At 41.9% G+C, this 19,264-nt stretch overlaps 1 protein-coding gene across 1 annotated transcript; it reads right to left on the bottom strand.

The window, feature by feature from the left end:
* Positions 1–1,987: 1,987 nt before the first annotated feature.
* Positions 1,988–18,190, bottom strand: LOC133369706 (uncharacterized). Its single transcript, XM_061595175.1, has 7 exons — positions 18,054–18,190; positions 13,481–13,843; positions 6,974–7,387; positions 5,412–5,516; positions 5,288–5,312; positions 5,149–5,180; positions 1,988–3,202 (listed from the first exon to the last, which is right to left on the bottom strand). The coding sequence occupies exons 1-7, from the start codon at positions 18,100–18,102 to the stop codon at positions 3,006–3,008; spliced, it is 1,185 nt and encodes a 394-aa protein (XP_061451159.1). The 5' UTR covers positions 18,103–18,190; the 3' UTR covers positions 1,988–3,005.
* Positions 18,191–19,264: the final 1,074 nt, after the last annotated feature.

The raw sequence follows: 19,264 nt of genomic DNA, 5'->3' as shown, positions 1-19,264 counted from the left end.
AGTTCTCCGTTCAAATGTTGCCTCTTCCATTAACTTACCTCCTGGTTTGGGGCAAGTGGAGGACTCTCAGTCCTCCATCTGCAATGTGAAGGTAATAATACTGGCCTTACAGGGTTATTGCAAGAATTATTAGTAGTAGTAGTCATATTTTATTTATTCCATTTATGAATCACTGCCTATGAAGCACCATGAAGCAATTTTACAATATAATAAAAAGATCTATGAAACAACCACATGTATAAAAACAACTTTACATCCAGTACAGATAATTACTATGATAAGATACAATGAACAACTTTGAATACTCAGAGTGCTTTATAAATGCAGAATATGCATATTTACTTATAAGTAAGTCTTACTCTAAGCCAATGGGATGTACTCCCAGGTAAGCACACAGAGCCCCACTTACTGGGGAGTATTTATTTATTTATTTATTAAATTTATTAGTCACCCATCTGGCTGGTTGTCCAGCCACTCTGGGCGACGTACAAAATAAAAACATACAAATACATTAAAACATTAAAAATCTCAACAACAATAATAAAACCTAGCCCACCCCAAAAGCCTGCCTGAAGAGCTAGGTTTTCAAGGCCCGGCAGAAGCTCATCATAGAGGGGGCATGGCGGAGATCATTTGGGAGGGAATTCCATGAAGTGGGGGCTGTGATGTTCCTGCTTATAGCGTAAATATGGTAAGTGTTGTTTATATAGAAGACATATGGTAAGTGGAGTGAAAGAGGAGGGGGGAGTACATGAGCAGTAGAATGCTGGATGATTGGCTGAGCATTTGAATGGCTGGGAGTATAAATGGAAGAATGACAGTTGAATCTGGATGGATGTTGGGAGTGTGGAGAAAGAGGTGTTTGAGGGTGGAGGTAAGGAGTGTGGAGAAAGAGGGAGTTGGAGTTCTGATTAATAGTAAGTCAAGTACAAAACAGGAATAGATGAAACCATACGCTTGTGAAACATTCTAAAACTAATCTTTTATTTCTGATAACAAAAGTAACCAGCTAGAGAGAGACTCGGGCAAAGTCTCTGGGAGTATTGGTTATAGGACGTGACTGGTGGTGCTGCCCAGCAGTGGGATCTAGTGAGATCTGTGCTAGAGCGGAGTGAGAAACCATATAAAGGACGGTCCGGACTGGTGGTATCCCTGGTGGTGCCTAGTAAAAGGCAGTAGCCACAAGCAGTATTTCTTTTAGCCACACCACTTTTAGGGACTCTCTATTGTTCGTATCCCACCGCTACAGCCACCACATGTGACGTCCTCCCCTGGGTCTCCCTGTCAGGTTCCCACCTGCTTGTGGCTACTGCCTTTCACTAGGCACCACCAGGGATACCACCAGTCCAGACCGTCCTTTATATGGTTTCTCACTCCGCTCTAGCACAGATCTCACTAGATCCCCCTGCTAGGCAGCACCACCAGTCACGTCCTATAACCAATACTCCCAGAGACTTTGCCTGAGTCTCTCTCTAGCTGGTTACTTTTGTGACTGCGTGCTTATGCTGTTCCCAACCCCCTTGTATCTTTATATATAAAGCATACAACTCTGGGTTGCTCTGGATACTTGACTTGTTACTATTTCTCCCTTCACCGCTGCCACCATTAGATACTGCTTCTGTTCAGCCTTGGTAACTACCTTGCCCTCCCTTCTGGTATGTATATCCCCCAGCCAAGGATCAGGTCTTTGGTAAACCAAATAAGTATTTATTAAATATCAGAAATAACAAGATTAGTTTTAGAATGTTTCACAAGCGTATGGTTTCATCTATTCCTGTTTTGTACTTGACTTATTATTAATCAGAACTCCAACTCCCTCTTTCTCCACACTCCCAACATCCACCCAGATTCAACTGTCATTCTTCCATTTATACTCCCAGCCATTCAAACGGTCAGCCAATCATCCAGCATTCTACTGCTCATGTACTCCCCCCTCCTCTTTCACTCCACTTACCATATGTCTTCTATATAAACAGCACTTACCATATTTACACTATAAGCAGGAACATCACAATGCGCACCTGGGATTTCCAGATGTGCAGAAAACTGAACATCCCTTGTAGAACGAAAATTGCTTCATAGCAAGAGTTAGGGTGCCATCTAGTGTCCAGAAGTGAAATCCAGCCAACCAGCTACCTTTATGATTGTTGGTTTGGAGAATTTTGCCTTTTTAAAAATAAATAAATAAATTATTTATTTATTTATTATTTCAATTTATATACCGCCCTTAGCAGAATAGCTCTCAGGGCGGTGAACAAACAAGATAAAATACAATATATCATAATAAAAATCATAAAAACATATACAAACAAACAACAAAAAAACTACAAAAACACAATACGACAAAAATTAAAAATACGGATTAAAAGATTAAAATGGTTAAGAAAATTAAAATGCCTGGGAGCATAAAAAGGTCTTTACCTGGTGCCGAAAAGATAGAAGTGTAGGCGCCAGGCGTACCTCTTCGGTTTATTATCCAAATAGGTACTATATTAGTTAAATTCATGGCTTCTTTCTCAGACAAAGGTATTGAAGCTTAGCATAGCTTATTAGAAAAACCAGCAGAAGTTGTAAAGTGTAACCTCTGGGGAAGATTTTGTGGTTGATATTATTGTCAGAGGTGAAGGGTTACCTCATTATTTGTATAGGTTTTCCTAGTACTGAAAAAAATCACTGTCTGGGGAAAAATATGCCATGTTGTAAATCTGAAGCAGGGATGAGGAACCTCAAGTCTGAAGGCTGAATACACACCCCCTCCTCCCCATGTGAACTACAAACACTTCCCAGACCACACTCCCTCTCCCCAGAGCATGCCCCTCACATGGAATGTGTCATTGAGCCCCCATAATGCCTCTTGCTTGCCTAGATGAAGGTGTGTGGGGGTGTGTGGGGGTGTGGGGGGGGTGGCTTGCAGTCCCCAGAAGATTGCCCACAGCAGTCCTTGGGCTGAAAAAGATTCCCCACCCTGATCGACAGTGTGTAATCGTAGGGTTAACACTCAACTGTTATACTACCAAAGTTCTCTCTTTATTCACCACAGCATAAATGTCTTGCAAGTTCTCTCCAGGCTGCATTCCAGAAGCTGATTTGCTATCTGGCAAACAATAGAGAGGAGCTGGGTCCACACCAGGACTCATGGCCAGGGAATACACAACTTCATTTCCACATATATCATTGTGACTGGATATTGCATATGGGGAGCCTGGGGGGGGGAAAGACAAGTTTTGAATCACGCCGGCCTATGTTAAATAAAAATGATTCTTCACTGGAGAACCAAACTATGAATCCACCAAAATCATGTGATAGAGTCCTTTCTGGATTCTACAACTTTATACTGTAAGCAACCAAATGTATTTCCCTATTAAAAACAACTCCCTCTTGTATTTTCAAAAAAATTAAAAGGGGGAACTCCCTGTATATAGAAATCAAGCACACTGGGGAGAAATGCCCTAGCCTAACCTCTCCCTGTGTGCCAGCTTCCTTCATGCACTGAGATTTTTCTTACCCAGGACAGCATCTAGAGGAATATTTACCCCCACACGCAGCCTGACGTGATTCACTCAGAGAAGTACTCTGCCAAGTGATGCTACTGAACGTGTAGCCCAACATTCAGTTAATTTTTAAGAACTGATTTAAAGTTTATTAGAAGAGATAAGTGGGGCCTGCAACAAAATGTCTTGTCTCCTAAAAGGAGTGTTCCTCTTCAGGATTCTAGTCACCCAGACATGTCATCCTTCAGGATGCTATATGTGAATTTCTGCAAGCCTCCTCCCCCCAAGCATGTTTTTTTAGTGACTCCAATTGTGCCAGCACTTATCAGCTGAGATGATGATGATGATGATGAATTACATTTATATCGCACCCTTCCTCCCAAAATGAGCCCAGGGCATCAAACAGATGATGGAGCACTAAAAACATCTTTAAAACTAAATATCTTAAAACCATCTAAAAACATCTTTAAAACTAATTCTAATGCAGATTCACAGCGGGATGAGGTCTCTACTTAGAAGTCTTGTTGAAATGGGAGCTCTTCAGCAGGCACCGAAAAGACAAAAGTAGGGATGTGCTCGAATTTTGCAAAATTAAAATTTCCTATTTATTTGCTTTGTTTTGTCCTTGCGGATTGGGTTTTTTTCTAGCGGGTTTCTGCCTCAAACATATAGATATTAATATCAATATTTCCCTCAAAATATCAGTATTGATATTGATATTTTGAGGATAATATCAATATTTTTTAAAAAAAATCTATGAAAAAGCAATGTTTTTGCAGAAAAAATGAATCGGTATTTATTCCAAAAAGCGAACATTTATCCCTTACAAAGCAGTACCAGAAGGAAGTTCGATAGAGCGAAAATCGAACTGGCACCAAAATGCAGATCCCATCCTTACAACAGAGTCAGCACTGGTCTAATATTTATTAAGGGGAAGGAATTGCAAATATTAGAGGGAGTGAGATGCCCCAGATGCAGAAGGTCAGAATGCTGAGATCTAATCAAGAGCTCACTTCCAATGCAGGTACACCAGGTGGGCTGTTAAACCTCAGCTAGACACGTCTGTGGCACTCCCACCAGAAGCTACCTCTGTGGTTTCTGAGGGCTTTTCAGAAGCATGTCTGAATTGAACTTTGTATTCTCTGTGTACAGCATGAAAATAAAGCTTTCCACCACCCATGGCAGTGATGAAAGTCCTCATCTACGTGTGCAGCAGAATGACATAAGAATGAGGTCATAGAGTCCTATGGCAGTAAAACGTCTATCATTTCAGACTGCAGCTAAGAGATCATGTACCTGAATGCTTCCCTGCATTCTGAACAACTAACACCTTTCTCTCTGATGTGCATATTTTTTCTCTGCTGGGATTTTTTATATTCAAAGGCCTAGTTCTCTCCTCCACTCCCTACATTTTGAAGTGATACCATCCACACCACCACTTTAGGATTCTACCACTGTCTTCTGCCACATGGGGATTGGTTAACTTGCACAAGTTACATATAGGATTTTAATTTTATAATGGTTAACCATCTGAATTCACACAATGATCCATGTTCGTTAAATGCAATCTCTGCAATATCCTCTTCCGTGGTCTCTTAAATCTGTTACATGAAACACCGTTTATTATTACATTATTGAAAAAGGAAATCATGCTTACAGTCATCTTCCATTTCAGCGTTGGTCAAATCCCTAAGCAAAAGAGATAAATGTACAGTCATTTCTATGGTTCAAAGAAAAAAAACACCATGATGACAATTCTTTAATGTTATATATATATATATATATATATATGGTACCTTTGATGCAATTCAGATGGTTTTCCTGTAACAAAGTATGCATTGTGAAGTTGCCATTTCAAATCCTTTTGCAAATCACACAGTCACCTTTGATTTCCACTCTAACCTGTTCTTCTTTCATTACCTTTTGAATTCTTCCTCCAGCGAAGGAACAATGTTATCCCACTGATGAGAGCAATTCCTCCTATCACTCCCAAAGAGATCTGTAGCTCATTTGTAAAAACAGGCACTAGAAAGGGAGCCCAAGATAATATCCATATCAGGAGGAGGAAAAGCGGTTTAACAGCTATGGGCTTATTTACAAAGCATTGTTTTCAGATTATTTAAACACTCTGAAATGTTAGTGGTGATAATGGATGACGAACATTGATCTACTGATAAAAATAAACCAGAACATTTGTGGTATCAGAAGTTGTGGGATTTTAGCAGGAAGTTATGAGATATACACTGAACAGAAATGAAGCAGGGTGACTGTCCCAAATCTTTTGCAGATGAAAACAGTATAGTGTGCAATTGCCCCAATAGCATCATGCACACAAATCATCATGAATGCACATTAAAAATGACATCTGGAGAAGCCCTAAGTCCAAAAAAATGCCCCTATTATCATCAGCGAAATGTTAGAGGGTATACTTATCCAGCCCTATAGCCAGCCTTCCTTTCAGGTGGGGCAGGCACATTTCTAGGTGAGACATTGGGGGGGCAGGTGCATAGCACCAGCCAATCCCCTCCCCCACTCACTGGTAGAGAAGATGTGAGAGCCAGGCCAGGGGCTGGGAAAAGCTTTCCCCCCTTCACTCCTCCTCCATGCAGAGAGTGTATTACCTTAGATAATTCACTATGTGAAAGTCAAGTCAACAGAAAATTTAGCATGAACACCAGAAAAAAATGCCTGGCATAGGTTTTTGTTTCATAAGAAAAAAGGGTGTAAAGCATACAGTGAATAAGGGGATACCAAAAGGTATAAAACAAACAAAACAGTTTTTGCTGCAACTAAGAAGTTACAAACTAGTGTGGAGCTTGTTTTCTCCAAAAATCAGTTTTAATCTTATATCATGACAACACTAATAAAAAAACAGGTTTAGAAACAGAGTAAGAGCACATAACATTGCAACTGCAGTCAAGCATTTAGGGAGAGTGGTGCTGAGAACAATATGCATAACTTTCTTGTAGAAGTCAATGAGATTGAGTCCTTAAATTTGTAAAACATGACCTGCAGAATAGACTTCCTTTTGTAAACTTATAATACATGTAAACTAATATTTAACTATTCAAGGATCATGTTGCTACACTAGCTGTTTTTTTCAGGATCACTTAAGTAATTATAGGGTGATTGTGAGCAGAAAAATCCACCCTCAGTCAGGGAAAGTCTTCAGTAAGCAGACTTTGAGGGGCTCTTTCAGATGAGGCTTTTGTTCTGCATTTACCATTTACTCACCAAATTTTTCAGAGGGTCCTATTCTTCAATTGCTCCAGTTCTTTCAACAAGCTGTCACTCTTTAAAAGGAGGCTGTCATTGTCTGTCATGTCACAAATTAAAACGACAACTCCCCCCCCAAAAATAAAAAATCCAGGAGGGAGGAAAGATCGCTCTGGGGACACGCCCCCATTTGCCCCTGCGCCTGTCTACAGGCCTGTGCTAATCTGAACCAACACAGCACATTTTCTGTTCAGTCCTAAACTCACCTATCCCGTTGCGTTTCTCCACTTTTACAGACACATTGTTTACAACTTTCCACACATGTTTCTGGGAGAAGGCAACCACCAGGCAGAAATACACTCCAGTGTCAGAAGTGGTGACATTGAAAACGGTCAGCTCATGACTTTGGTGTCGCTCCGCCGGGCCAGTCAAATTGTTGACCTGCCAATTTTTGATCTTGGTGTCAACACAGCAATTCACATCATTAGAAAAATCACCAGTTGTAAAGAAGTCTCCATTTGAAACAGAAGAAAGGCAAGTAGTCCTATTAGTCTCCTTAATCCAATACAAAGCAAAAATGGAGTCATCAAGCTCAAATTTGCAAGAAAGGCTGAAATTGTATTGTTCTTTTACAGACTTAGATTCCTCTGGTAGCACAGGAATAGTTTTGATTTTTTCCTCTGCAATACAGAACAGCATAATCACAGGAGATTATTAACAGGACATTTTATTATCACATACAATTCACCAGGAATGTGCAAACACTTCACTCTGATTATTGCTGGTTATTTGTACCTCACTGAAAAGGAATATCACATGTTCAGGTCACTTACCCTCAAGTCAAATGGGCAATTTTTGTTTTCCAAAATTGTTGGTTTTGAATGTTAGTTTGGATTCCTGTATTATTGCAGCATAAAAGCAGCTCTCCTGCATGCATCTGATTGAACTACTGTTCATCATGTCTCCCATTCAAAGTAAAGACCATGTTGCTGCAGTTAAGCAGGTTTGTCTCTGGTCAGTGGCTGGATGGGAGACCTCAAAGGAACCCTATACAGTATATTCACTAATAGGCAAAAAAACCTTGACATGTGCTATTGATGTTGTTTTAGCAGGGAAGAGGCAACAATATTAAAACAGCTGATATAGTTCAGACAGTCACTTTAAATATGTTTGATTTACTTTGCAATTTTAGTGAAGTTTCCATAGTAAATTATTTTCTTTTGCTTCTGTTTCTGTGAATATGTGAAGTATAGCAACACTTTGCAACACTAAAAAAAAAGCTCCAAAAACAATTGTGGAATAATGGCACTGACTATTCTGCAGAATAGTTTCCAAAGGACATGAGGAGTGTCTCAGTTTGCACAAGATAAAACAGTGGGGTGTGAGATATATTCTAGCAAAATGCTAGGTGTGTTTTATGTTTTTACTTGACCATGCCCACCTTTCCTTAAGTGGAGTGGTTTAAGCATAGCAGGCTGACCACATGCATCTTGGGCAGGCCAAGTTTGTTTTTTCCAACAGCTAGAGTCATTGCTTCAATAGCAACATATTGTAATCTGTCTGATTGTACATCAAACTGCAGTTTCAGATTCAACTGTTAATGTGCCCAAAATAGAGATAAAGCATAAACTCCAGTTTGAAACACAAAAGGCTGTCTTCACCATCATATGACAATGACCAATAAAAAGGCTTTGAAATTAATAAAAATAAAGTTGACACAGATTTCTATGATGAATAATGAGAGAAATATAATTTTCTAGGTTAGGTTCTCTGTAGAAACAGTAGTAACACAGAAAAGAAGAAAAGTAAGAAGAATACCAACAACATACAAAAATGTAATTCTCCATCTTTGGAGATGGCAGGTGTTGCTACCACTCCCCATATTCTCAGAGGCACATATTTAAAGTGACTGTCTGAACTATTATCAACTGTCTTAATATTGTTGCTTCCTTCCTGCTTAAACAAGATCAGCACAGCACAGCACATATCTTGTTTCTATTCTTTGGGCTGATTGCAGGTGTTGCCACCACTCATCATATGCTCAGAGGCACATGTTACCAAATTCTTCAAGCTACACAGAAAGTGGATTGGACTGTGAAAGACCAATCCAAATTGTGTTTGCATTTTTACAAATGTGTAGGGCACTCCAATACCTCAGAGAGAAGGTCAGGTCTCCTGCTCCCCCGATGTATTCACTATAGCTGCCCAATTTCCCTTCTTTTTGAAGTTTGACAGAAATATCTGTTGGCTATAGGTACGTTCTTAAACCGCAAGGGTTTTTTTGCCTATTAGTACATTTCTCTGCTTTTTAATCTGGGAGGTAAGAGATAGGATCCTGTGCAAGTTTGCTAAGAACATATCGATCATTTGCATGCTTACTGAGTTCAGTGGGATTTACTACCCTGCAATCATGCTTAGCATAGTTGAAACTACTGACCACAGGGGATGGGGAGGAGGAGGGATGGGAGGAAGGGCAGAGGGGAAGTGGAGGAAACTCTGTGGGAAAGGATGACAGTAAGGAGCAGAAGAGCTAGAAGACCCCCTTCACCAGTGGAACTATGGAACCACTTTCAACCAGTTGAGGATGAGACTGGAGGACAGCCTGTGGTGGAAGAATTACAGGAGATCCCGTGTGACAACGAGCAAGAGGCTGAAGTTCAATCAAGCAGTGGCAATGAAACCATGCCCCACAACAAAAAGAGAAGAATACTAATAGTGGGAGACTCCCTACTGCATAGGATCAAAACCCAAGTATGCCGAAAAAATCCGTGGACTCGCCAGGTATGCTGTCTACCAGGAGGACGGATTCGAGATGTGACGGAAGGGTTGCCATCACTCATCAAGCCCACTGACAGGTATCCCTTTCTCCTCATCCCTGTGGGAACAAATGATACTGCCAAATGGAGCTATGAAGAAATCACATCAGACTTTGAAGCTCTAGGAAGGAAACTCAAGGACTTTGGGGCCCAGATAGTTTTTTCACCCATCCTTCCAGTGCTTAGAAGAGGAGTCGAAAGGGAAAGAAAAATACTCAGTGTGAATGAATGGCTACGAAGGTGGTGCAGACATGAGAGATGTGGATTCTGGGACCACGGGCTATGCTTCCTGGAAGATGGACTGCTGGCAAGTGATGGGTTGCATCTCACAAGGACTGGGAAGAATGTGTTTGGCCACAGCATGGAGAAGTTCATCAGGAGGGCTTTAACCTGAATCCTAAGGGGGAGGGAGACGTAAACTTGGTGGCAACGACTGATGAAAGCTTGTGCACAGTAATGGGAACAGAGAGATCGGCTCTAATAGGGCCCAGTAACAGTCTTCAGAAAAATGTAGTGAGGAAACCAAGCCATAAATCACATGGTCTTCAATGTCTGTATACTAATGCACAGAGCATGGGAAACAAGCAGGACAAACTTGAACTCTTAATACATGAGGGTTATTACGACTTGATAGGTATAACTGAAACTTGGTGGGATGACTCCCATGACTGGAATACAGCAATTGAAGGATATAACTTGTTCAAAAAGAACAGAAGGAATAAAAAGGGAGGTAGAGCCACGCTATATGTTAAAAATATATATCCCTGCACAGAAATACAGGAAGATGAGCTTGGTAGCTCCACCGAGAGTATCTGGTTTAAAATTAATGGGGCAAGTGATTTTAACAGAAGGAAAAGTTGAGTAGCCATACGCGCACCTGAACAATTGTAAGTACAATTCCATGGCAAGCCACCCTAATGAGTAAAGGAGTCCAAGATGGGTGAGAGTTTCTAAAAAAGGAAATTCTAAAAGGGAAAGGTAAGCAATTCCAACAAGGAAAAAAGGGGGGAAACAGAAGAAGAAGCCAATGTGGCTTCACTAAAAGCTTAGAGATGAACTGAAAACAAAAAAGGACACATACAGGAAGTGGAAAGAAGGCCAGGCCACAAAGGAAGAGTACAGGCAGGTATCACGGAATTGCAGGGATGGCGTCAGGAAGGCTAAAGCTGAGAATGAGCTGAGGTTAGCGAGAGATGCTAAAAGCAAAAAAAAAAAACTTTCTTCAGGTACGTCCATAGTAAAAGACAGAGAAAAGAAATGGCGGCACAGCTACTCAATGAGGATGGCAAAATGATAACAGATGACAAAGACAAGGCAGAAGTGCTCAATTCCTACATTGGCTCAGTCTTCTCCCAAAAAAGGTCTATGACCCTCACAGGAAACATGAAGTAGAAGGGGCAGGATTGGAGCTTGAGATTGATAGACAAAGGTCAAGGAGTACCTGATCACTTTGAACAAGTTCAAATCGGCAGGGTCCAATAAATTGCATCCTAGAGTATTGAAGGAACTGGCTGAAGAACTCTCAGAACTGCTGTCTATTATCTTTGCGAAATCATGGAGGACTGGTGAAGTGCCGGATGACTAGAGAAGAGCTAATGTTGTCCCTATCTTCAAAAAAGGCAAAAAGGAGGAACCGGGGAACTACAGACCAGTCAGCCTAACATCAATCCCTGGAAAAACTCTGGAGCAGATTATAAAGCAGTCAATCTGTAAGCAATTTGAAAACAATGCAGTGATTACTAGGAGCCAACATGGATTTAAGCAGAACAAATCCTGCCAAACTAATCTTATCTTGTTTTTTTGATTGGGTAACCTCCCTTGCAGACTGTGGGAATGCTGTGGACATCATATATCTCAATTTCAGCAAAGTTTTTGACAAAGTGCCCCACAATATTCTGATTAGCAAGCTAGATAAGTGTGTGCTGGATGGAACAACTATCAGGTAGATCCACAGTTGGCTTCAGAATCATACTCAAAAAGTGCTTATTATTGGTTCTTTCTCAAACTGGGCGGAAGAAATGAGTGGTGTACCACACGGCTCGGTCCTGGGCCCAGTGCTCTTCAACATTTTTATTAACGACTTGGATGAAGTACAGAGCATGCTTATCAAATCTGCAGATGATACAAAATTGGGGGGCACAGGTAATACAGTGGAAGACAGAAACAAAATTCAAAGGGAGCTGGAGCATTGGGCTGAAAACAACAGAATGAAATTCAACAGGGATAAATGCAAAGTTGTACACTTAGGAAAAAGAAGCCAAATGCACTGTTATAAGATGGAGGATACTTGGCTCAGCAATACCACATGTGAGAAGGATCTTGGAATTGTCATTGATCACAAGCTGAATATGAGCCAACAGTGTGAGTTGGCTGCAAAAAAGGCAAATGCTATATTAGGCTGCATAAACAGAAGTATAGTTTCCAAATCGCGTGAAGTATTAGTTCCCCGCTATTTTGAGTACTGCGTTCAGTTCTGGTCTCCGTACTTTAAGAAGGATGCAGACAAACTGCAAGAGGTTCAGAGGAGGGCAACAAGGATGATCAGAGGACTGGAAACAAAGCCCTATGAGGAGAGACTGAAAGAACTGGGCATGTTTAGCCTGAAGAAGAAAAGACTGAGGGGAGATATGATAGCACTCTTCAAGTACATGGAAGGTTGTCACATAGAGGAGGGCTGGGATCTCTTCTCAATCATCCCAGAGTGCAGGACACGGAATAGTGGGCTCAAGTTGCAGGAAGCCAGATTTCGACTGGACATCAGGAAAAACATCCTAACTGTTAGAGCCATACGACAATGGAATCAATTACCTAGAGAGGTAGTGAGCTGTCAGACACTGGAGGCATTCAAGAGGCAGCTGGACAGCCATCTGTCGGGAATGCTTTGATTTGGATTCCTGCATTGAGCAGGGGGTTGGACTTGATGGCCTTATAGGCCCCTTCCAACTCTACTATTCTATGATTGTGTGAATTTATAGCTCCAAGCTGCCTCTTAAAAATCCTTTGCTATACCACTCTTGGGATAGAGCTTTGGCAATGGCTCTCTACTGAGTTATGGATTATTCTTTTTTTCAGATCAGCTCTTGCTGCCACTAGAACTGCTCACCCAGTTCTTGCACCTGCATCATCAGACCAATAGTCTGCTACCATTCATCCTGTATGCTACTGTCTCCTGCTCATGCAGTCATTCATTCACTGGCCACAATCACACAATAGATTTATTCCACTGTTATTCCACTTTAAACAGTTATGGCTTCCCCACAAAAATCCTGGGAAGTGTAGTTTATGAAGGGTGCTAAGAGTTGTTAGGAGACCCCCTATTCCCCTCATAGAGCTACCCTTGCCAGAGTTGTCTGGGAAGAGGGATTGACTGTTAAACCACTCTCAGAATTGTAGCTCTGTGAGGGAAATAACTCTCAGCACCTTTCACAAACTATACTTCCTGGGATGCTTTGGAGGAAGCCATGACTGTTAAAAGCAGAATAATAGCGGAATAAATCCATGGTGCGAAGGCGTCCATTGTAGCAGTTCTTTCTATCCCATCAATGAGAAGACCAGATGCTGTGTTCTGCTTCTGATTGAGCTCTGCTCCTGGTCACGTCTCCCTGGATATAGTTCAACGCCCAACATGGTCTCTGCCCAGCTGAAACAGACAACCCTGTTTGGGAAAAGACTGTAGCTCAGTGGAAGGACACCCGCCTTCCATGCTGAACATCCCAGGTTCAATCCCTGGCATTTGCAAGTGCAGCTGGGAGAGAACCCCGTCTGAAACCATGGAATGATGCTGCCAGTCAGTGTAGACAGTACTGAGCTAAATGGAGCAATAGTCTGATTGGGTATAGGGATGTTTCCTGTGCTGCTATTCCTCTGTCCAGCACATGATTTACTCTCATGCTTCCTTAATTCATCTCAAAACGACCTTAATTTTAGGCGATGCTGTTTGTTTTTTTGGTCACTCACCTGCAGCGCTATTTATTATTGCTACAATAAAGAAGTTAAAATTGTTGCAATTGTCCCGAAAATTAAATAGTGGGCGTGTATCTGACATGTTGTCAGACAAGGTGTAGCATGCAAATATTCCACCATGTGGGAAAGCAGCAATGGATACATTCCTTTGAGTACAGTTTGGAGAACTGCTGCATCTATCCTCTTGTCCTGTAGAATTAAGGGGATTCCCACTTTGGTCACAGTGCATTGGACAAAATACTTGCAAGGAGCTCCAAGGAGCTCCAAGCCACCATCTTGTTTCATCTCGATTGGCTGATGTATTCAAGCAGCTGAGCAAGTGATCTGCGCTTTCATAATGGTAAAAGAAGGTGGCACCTGGAGGGGAAAAGAAATAATTAATGAATGATATTGTAGGATTCAGCACTTCAGGACAAAAAAATCCTTGATTTGGTTCACTGTTCTTCAATCTTGGGTCCTCAGATGTTGTTGGACTGCATCTCCCATCATCCCCAGACAGCATGGGTAATGGTCAGGGATTATGGGAGTTTGTTTGTTTTATATCCCACCCTTCCTCCCAGTAGGAGCCCAGGGCAGCAAACAAAAGCACTAAAAACATACTTCTTTAAAATATATGACAACAAAGCATCCTTGTTGTTATGAGCCTTCAAGCTGATTTCAACTTATGGCGACCCTATGAATCAGCAACCTCCAATAGCATCCGTTGTAAACTACCCTGCTCAGATCTTGGAAGTTCAGGTCTGTGGCTTCCTTTATGGAATCAATCCATCTCTTGTTTGGCCTTCCTCTTTTTCTACTCCCTTCTGTTTTTCCCAGCATTATTGTCTTTTCTACTGAATCATTTCTCCTCGTTATCTGTCCAAAGTATGATAACATTTTCATCATTTTAGTTTCTAGTGATAGTTCTGCTTTGTTCTAACACCCAATTACTTGTCTTTTTCACAGTCCATGGTATGCGCAAAGCTCTCCTCCAACACCACATTTCAAATGAGTTGATTTTTCTCTTATCCACTTTTTTCACTGTCCGACTTTCACATCCATACATAGAGATCAGAAATACCATGGTCTGAATGATCCTAACTTTAGTGTTCAGTGATACATCTTTGCATTTGAGGACCTTTTCTAGTTCTCTCATCGCTGCCCTCCCCAGTCCTAGCCTTCTTCTGATTTCTTGACTATTGTCTCCATTTTGATTAATGACTGTGTAATAGCATATTAAAACAAAACATATTTAAAAACATCTTTTGTAAAAAAAAATCTTTAAAAACATCTTAAAAAGCAATTCTAACATAGACACAGACTGAGATAAGGTCTCTACTTAAATGGCTTATTGAATAAGGTCTTCAGCAGGCACTGAAAAGATGAGATGGTGCCTGCCTAATATTTAAGGGGAGGGAATTCCAAAGGGTAGCTGCCACTATGCTAAAGGTCCATTTCCTATGTTGTGCAGAATGGACCTCCTGATAAGATGGTATCTGTAAGAGGTCCTCACCTGCAGAGCACAGTGAGCAACTGGGTATATAAGGGATAAGATGATCTTTCAGGTATCCTGGTCCTAACCTGCATAGGACCTTGCACATCAAAACTAGAACCTTGAAGTTAGCCCAGTAGCTAACAGGTAGCCAGTGCAATTTGTTCAGAAGCAGGGTGACATGCTGTCGATACCCTGCCTCAGTGGGCAATAGCACCGCTGCATTTTGTACCAGCTATGGCTTCCAGACCAACCTCAAGGGCAGCCCCACATAGAGCACATAGAGTTGTAATCCATCAAAATCTGGGGACCCAAGGCTGAAGAACACTTTTAGGCAAACCTGAACATTTGGAAGTTGCAATGTAGCCCCTCTCCTGAGTTATTCTATGCTAGTCAAAAAAGTTTTCTACACCTGTTGTGCCAGTTCCAGTGTGTCTCCACCTCTTCTGAAAATGGGGGCATATGATGCTAGTAAAAAACCCACCCCTTTTTACTGTAAATTCTGGTGGAAGCAGCTTGAGTGCATTTTTTTTTTTTTAAATGAGCTTCACAGAGATTCTGCAACTGATTTGCAGATCAACCCATTCCCCCTCCAGGTGTGACTAATGGAGATGCTTTGCTCTGGCGACTAGTGTGTTCATAACCCATGTCAAGAGCTGGTTCAGCAGCTGCCCGCAGAATCAGTGAGTTCATCGGAAGGGTGAACAATGCAGTCAGAGCATCTGAGGAATGCACGCAGGTGAAGAATAAAGAGGCAGGTGGCTGCATTTCAAGGGAGATTCCAAACTGAGAGACAGAAAGCAGGTAGAGGTGATAGTTTTGGGGATGGAAGAGAAAAAGCAAAGGAAGAAGGAAACCAGGGGATTGAAGGCAGGGACAGGGGAAAGCTGGTGGGAAGCTTTACCCCAGAGAGAGAGGAACAGAAGAAGCAGGAGTTGGCAAGGAAAGTCTGGAGGCCAAGGAACCTCCAATGGTGGGCTTCTGGGAGTGGAGAAAGGATTTCACAAGGCAGAGAAACTAAGCTCAGGAGAGGACAAGGGAGGGTAAAGGGGAGTACTTACTGGGGGGAATATACAACAGACTGGATTCATGAGGAGCAGAACACCAAGGCTGACAAAAGCAAGGAGTTCACCAAGCAATCTCTTAAGTAAGAGACCCCTAGGATTCTGATGACACATGGGACCAACGGAGGAGGGAGGCCCTGACACAACACGTTAACTGTCACCAGCTCCCCAAACATTTACAGATTCATCCAGCTGGAGAAGGGTTTGCAGAATGGAAAAACAGCCCTGCTGGATTAGACTAAGGGCCCATCTAGTCCAACATCCTGTCCTCATAGTAGTGGCCAACCAGATGCCCACGAGCAGGACCTAAGTGCAACAGCACTCTCCCCACTTGTGCTTCTCAGAGGCATACGGCCTCCGATACTGGAGGTAGTGCACAGCCATCCTGACTATTAGCCATTCATATCCTCATCCTCCATTAATTTGTTTAACCCCCTTTTAAAGCCATCCAAGTTTGTGGCTGTCACAATATCTTGTGGAAGCAAATTTCATCGTTTTAAGTATGCACTGTGCAAAGTAGTCCTTCCTTTTAGTCCATCCTGAATCTCCCATCCTTCAAATTCATTGGACGACCCCAGGTTACGAAAGAGAAAGAAAAACGTCTCACTCTTTTCTCCACATCATGCAGAATTTTAGACACCTCTATCATGTTCCTCTCACTCGCCTGATTTCCCTAAATTAAATAATCCCAAATGTTGCAACCTTTTCTCATAGGGGAGTTTCTCCAGCCCCTCAATTGTTTTGGTTGCCCTTTTCTGGGTTTGCCATCTAATCCAACCTTCTAATCCATGCAGGGCATCCAGATCTACAACTTCCCCAACAGATGGCTGTTGGGCTTCTACTTGACGATCTGCAACCAGGCAGAGGCAACCACAATCGCCCTCTAGGTCATTGGTTCCAATCTAGAATTGCTCTTACCATCAAGTAGATTCTCCTAGTCTTGTGCCAAAATCTACCTCCCTGTAATGTAACCACATTCAATCTAGTCCTGCCCTCTGACAGGACTCTCCTGTGTGTCAGCCATTCAGATATTTGAAGGAGCAGCATCATGTCCCTCTTCAGTCTTCTCCAGCTTAAACATACCTGGTTCCTTCAACCTTTCCTCAGAGGACTCAAAGAACACAGTGCCTCAGAAGGCGGTAGACTCTTCTTTGTTAAAGGTTTTCAAGCAGATGCTGGCTGGCCACCTATAGGTGATGCTGCAGGTTGGGTTACATGACCTTTGAGGTCTCTCCCAACTGTAGTCTCATCAGCAGGATACATTTAAAGCTGCATCATAGCACTTTAAACAGTCTTCCCCTCACAGAGCTGCAGTTCCCAGAGTTTCCCAGGAAGAGGCCCTGAATGTTAAACAACTCTGGGGTAGTTCTGTTATTAGGAGTCTCCTAATAACTCTCAGCACCCTTCACAAACTAAACTTCCCAGGATTCTTTGGAGAAGTCATGGCTGTTTAAAGTGGCATGACACTGCTTTAAATGTATATTGCAGATGGGGCCTGTATGGTTCTATTAATCTCCACCGAAAGCTGTTTACATTTAGCCTTTCACTTTCACTCGCACAGCAAAAAGGAAGCAGTGGTTAAACTTTTTGCTGCTACTGACTGTTCCAAGCACTGCCCCATCCTGACTTAGTGAACATCTCTCTTCTGCTCAGATGACCACAGCAAGCCTCTCCACCCCACCCACAACAGTCCATCCATCATTGCTCAGTAGTACTCAGATCTGCCAAACAGTTCACTCTTATCCCAACCAGCAGGACTCTTACGTTGTGACGATGGGCTTTGCACTAGCGTCAGGAACTTCCCACAGCATCACCGCCATTTTAGAGAAAGGGGGAGTTGTAGCAGGAGCCACTCTGGCCAGGGTGATCCTTGGTGGACCTTCACAGTTCCTCTCTCTAAGAAAGGCTGCTTACACAAACAATACATTTAAAGCACATGTATTCTTGGGGAAAATAATGTGCTTTAAACGTATGGTGTGCACACAGCCAAAGCAATGAAAGAAGACAGCAAGGTCTCTTTGTGATCGCTTACCTGTGATTTCTCTTAGAAAAGGAAAAAGCAGCACAAAAATCATAATCATCTTAAGACAAGAAAAGGGCAAATGCTCTTTTCTCCTGTGGTTCTCGTCATATGAAGAGAGGAAGAAAGCAGAAGTTGCCCCTTATGAAGAGACAGCCTACAGGAAGCAGCTTGCTTGAGAAACAGCTATTTGTAAGCCTTTTCCATTCTGTTTTTGACAGAGCTTAGAAAAGTTATTTTTTTGAACTACAACTCCCATCAGCCCCAGCCAGCATGGCCAATGGACTGGGCTGATGGGAGTTGTAGTTCAAAAAAGTAACTTTTCCAAGCTCTGGTTTTTGAGGCACGTGCTGCAAACTGTGAGCACAACTAATCCTAACCTTAAGAACCACAGTTTATGAAGGCTCTGCTCCTTCATCCTAGACAGGATTCCAGAAGAGCCTGATTTCAGACTGGTCCCAGATCTCCCCCTGGGCTTACGAGGCTCAAGGTGTACTGGAGGAACTGGAAACATTAGCACTTTCCAGGTTGTTTGTTTAATTGCAATTTTCTTTTCTGTTAGCTTAGTGCAAATTACATGACAGACAATAGCTGTATGTTTGCATGTTTGCTTGCATTTTTGAGTAAAACTTACTTCCATCAAGACCAGTAGCACATATTTTCAGTAATTTCATATTCTTCTGCTATTTGTACATTGCCACACCCACTTTATGTGCTATTGATTTTCTTCCTATATCCAAGACCCAGCTGTCTCTTAGTATTTTGTATGTTTGTACACCAGTGAGACAGTTGTATGGAATTTGCACCATGCATGCTGATTCCTTTTACAGTTTTTAGTGCATTTGCAATAGAGGCAGCTTTGTAAAATTTTTGGCTGTTTGTCTATTCAATTTCTTATCATTTTCGGTTTTTTGAATTGTTCTTCCCCTAAAGCCAGCCTCATTCCGCATACTAAGCTTGAGATATTGTTTTGATACCAATGTGTGTGATGGAATAGATATTTTACCTTTGTATTCGTTTGTCCTTTTCACTCAGTTCAGGTTCATTTTTGGGGAGAGATGTTGTGTTACTATTTTCTATTTGGGGTCATGTATTCACATGTGAAGTTTTTAAGTTCAGTTTTATTTTGTATTATATTCTATCTTAGTTGTCCCTTTTTTGTTTACTGATTAGGGCTTTTGCAGCCAGTGTCTAGTGTATTAGGGAATTGTTCATTTTTAACA

The sequence above is a fragment of the Rhineura floridana genome, chromosome 14, assembly GCF_030035675.1.
Source record: "Rhineura floridana isolate rRhiFlo1 chromosome 14, rRhiFlo1.hap2, whole genome shotgun sequence".
Taxonomy (NCBI): domain Eukaryota; kingdom Metazoa; phylum Chordata; class Lepidosauria; order Squamata; family Rhineuridae; genus Rhineura; species Rhineura floridana.
The sequence above is the reverse complement of the archived record's forward strand: the minus strand, read 5'-3'. Positions and strand labels throughout refer to the sequence as shown.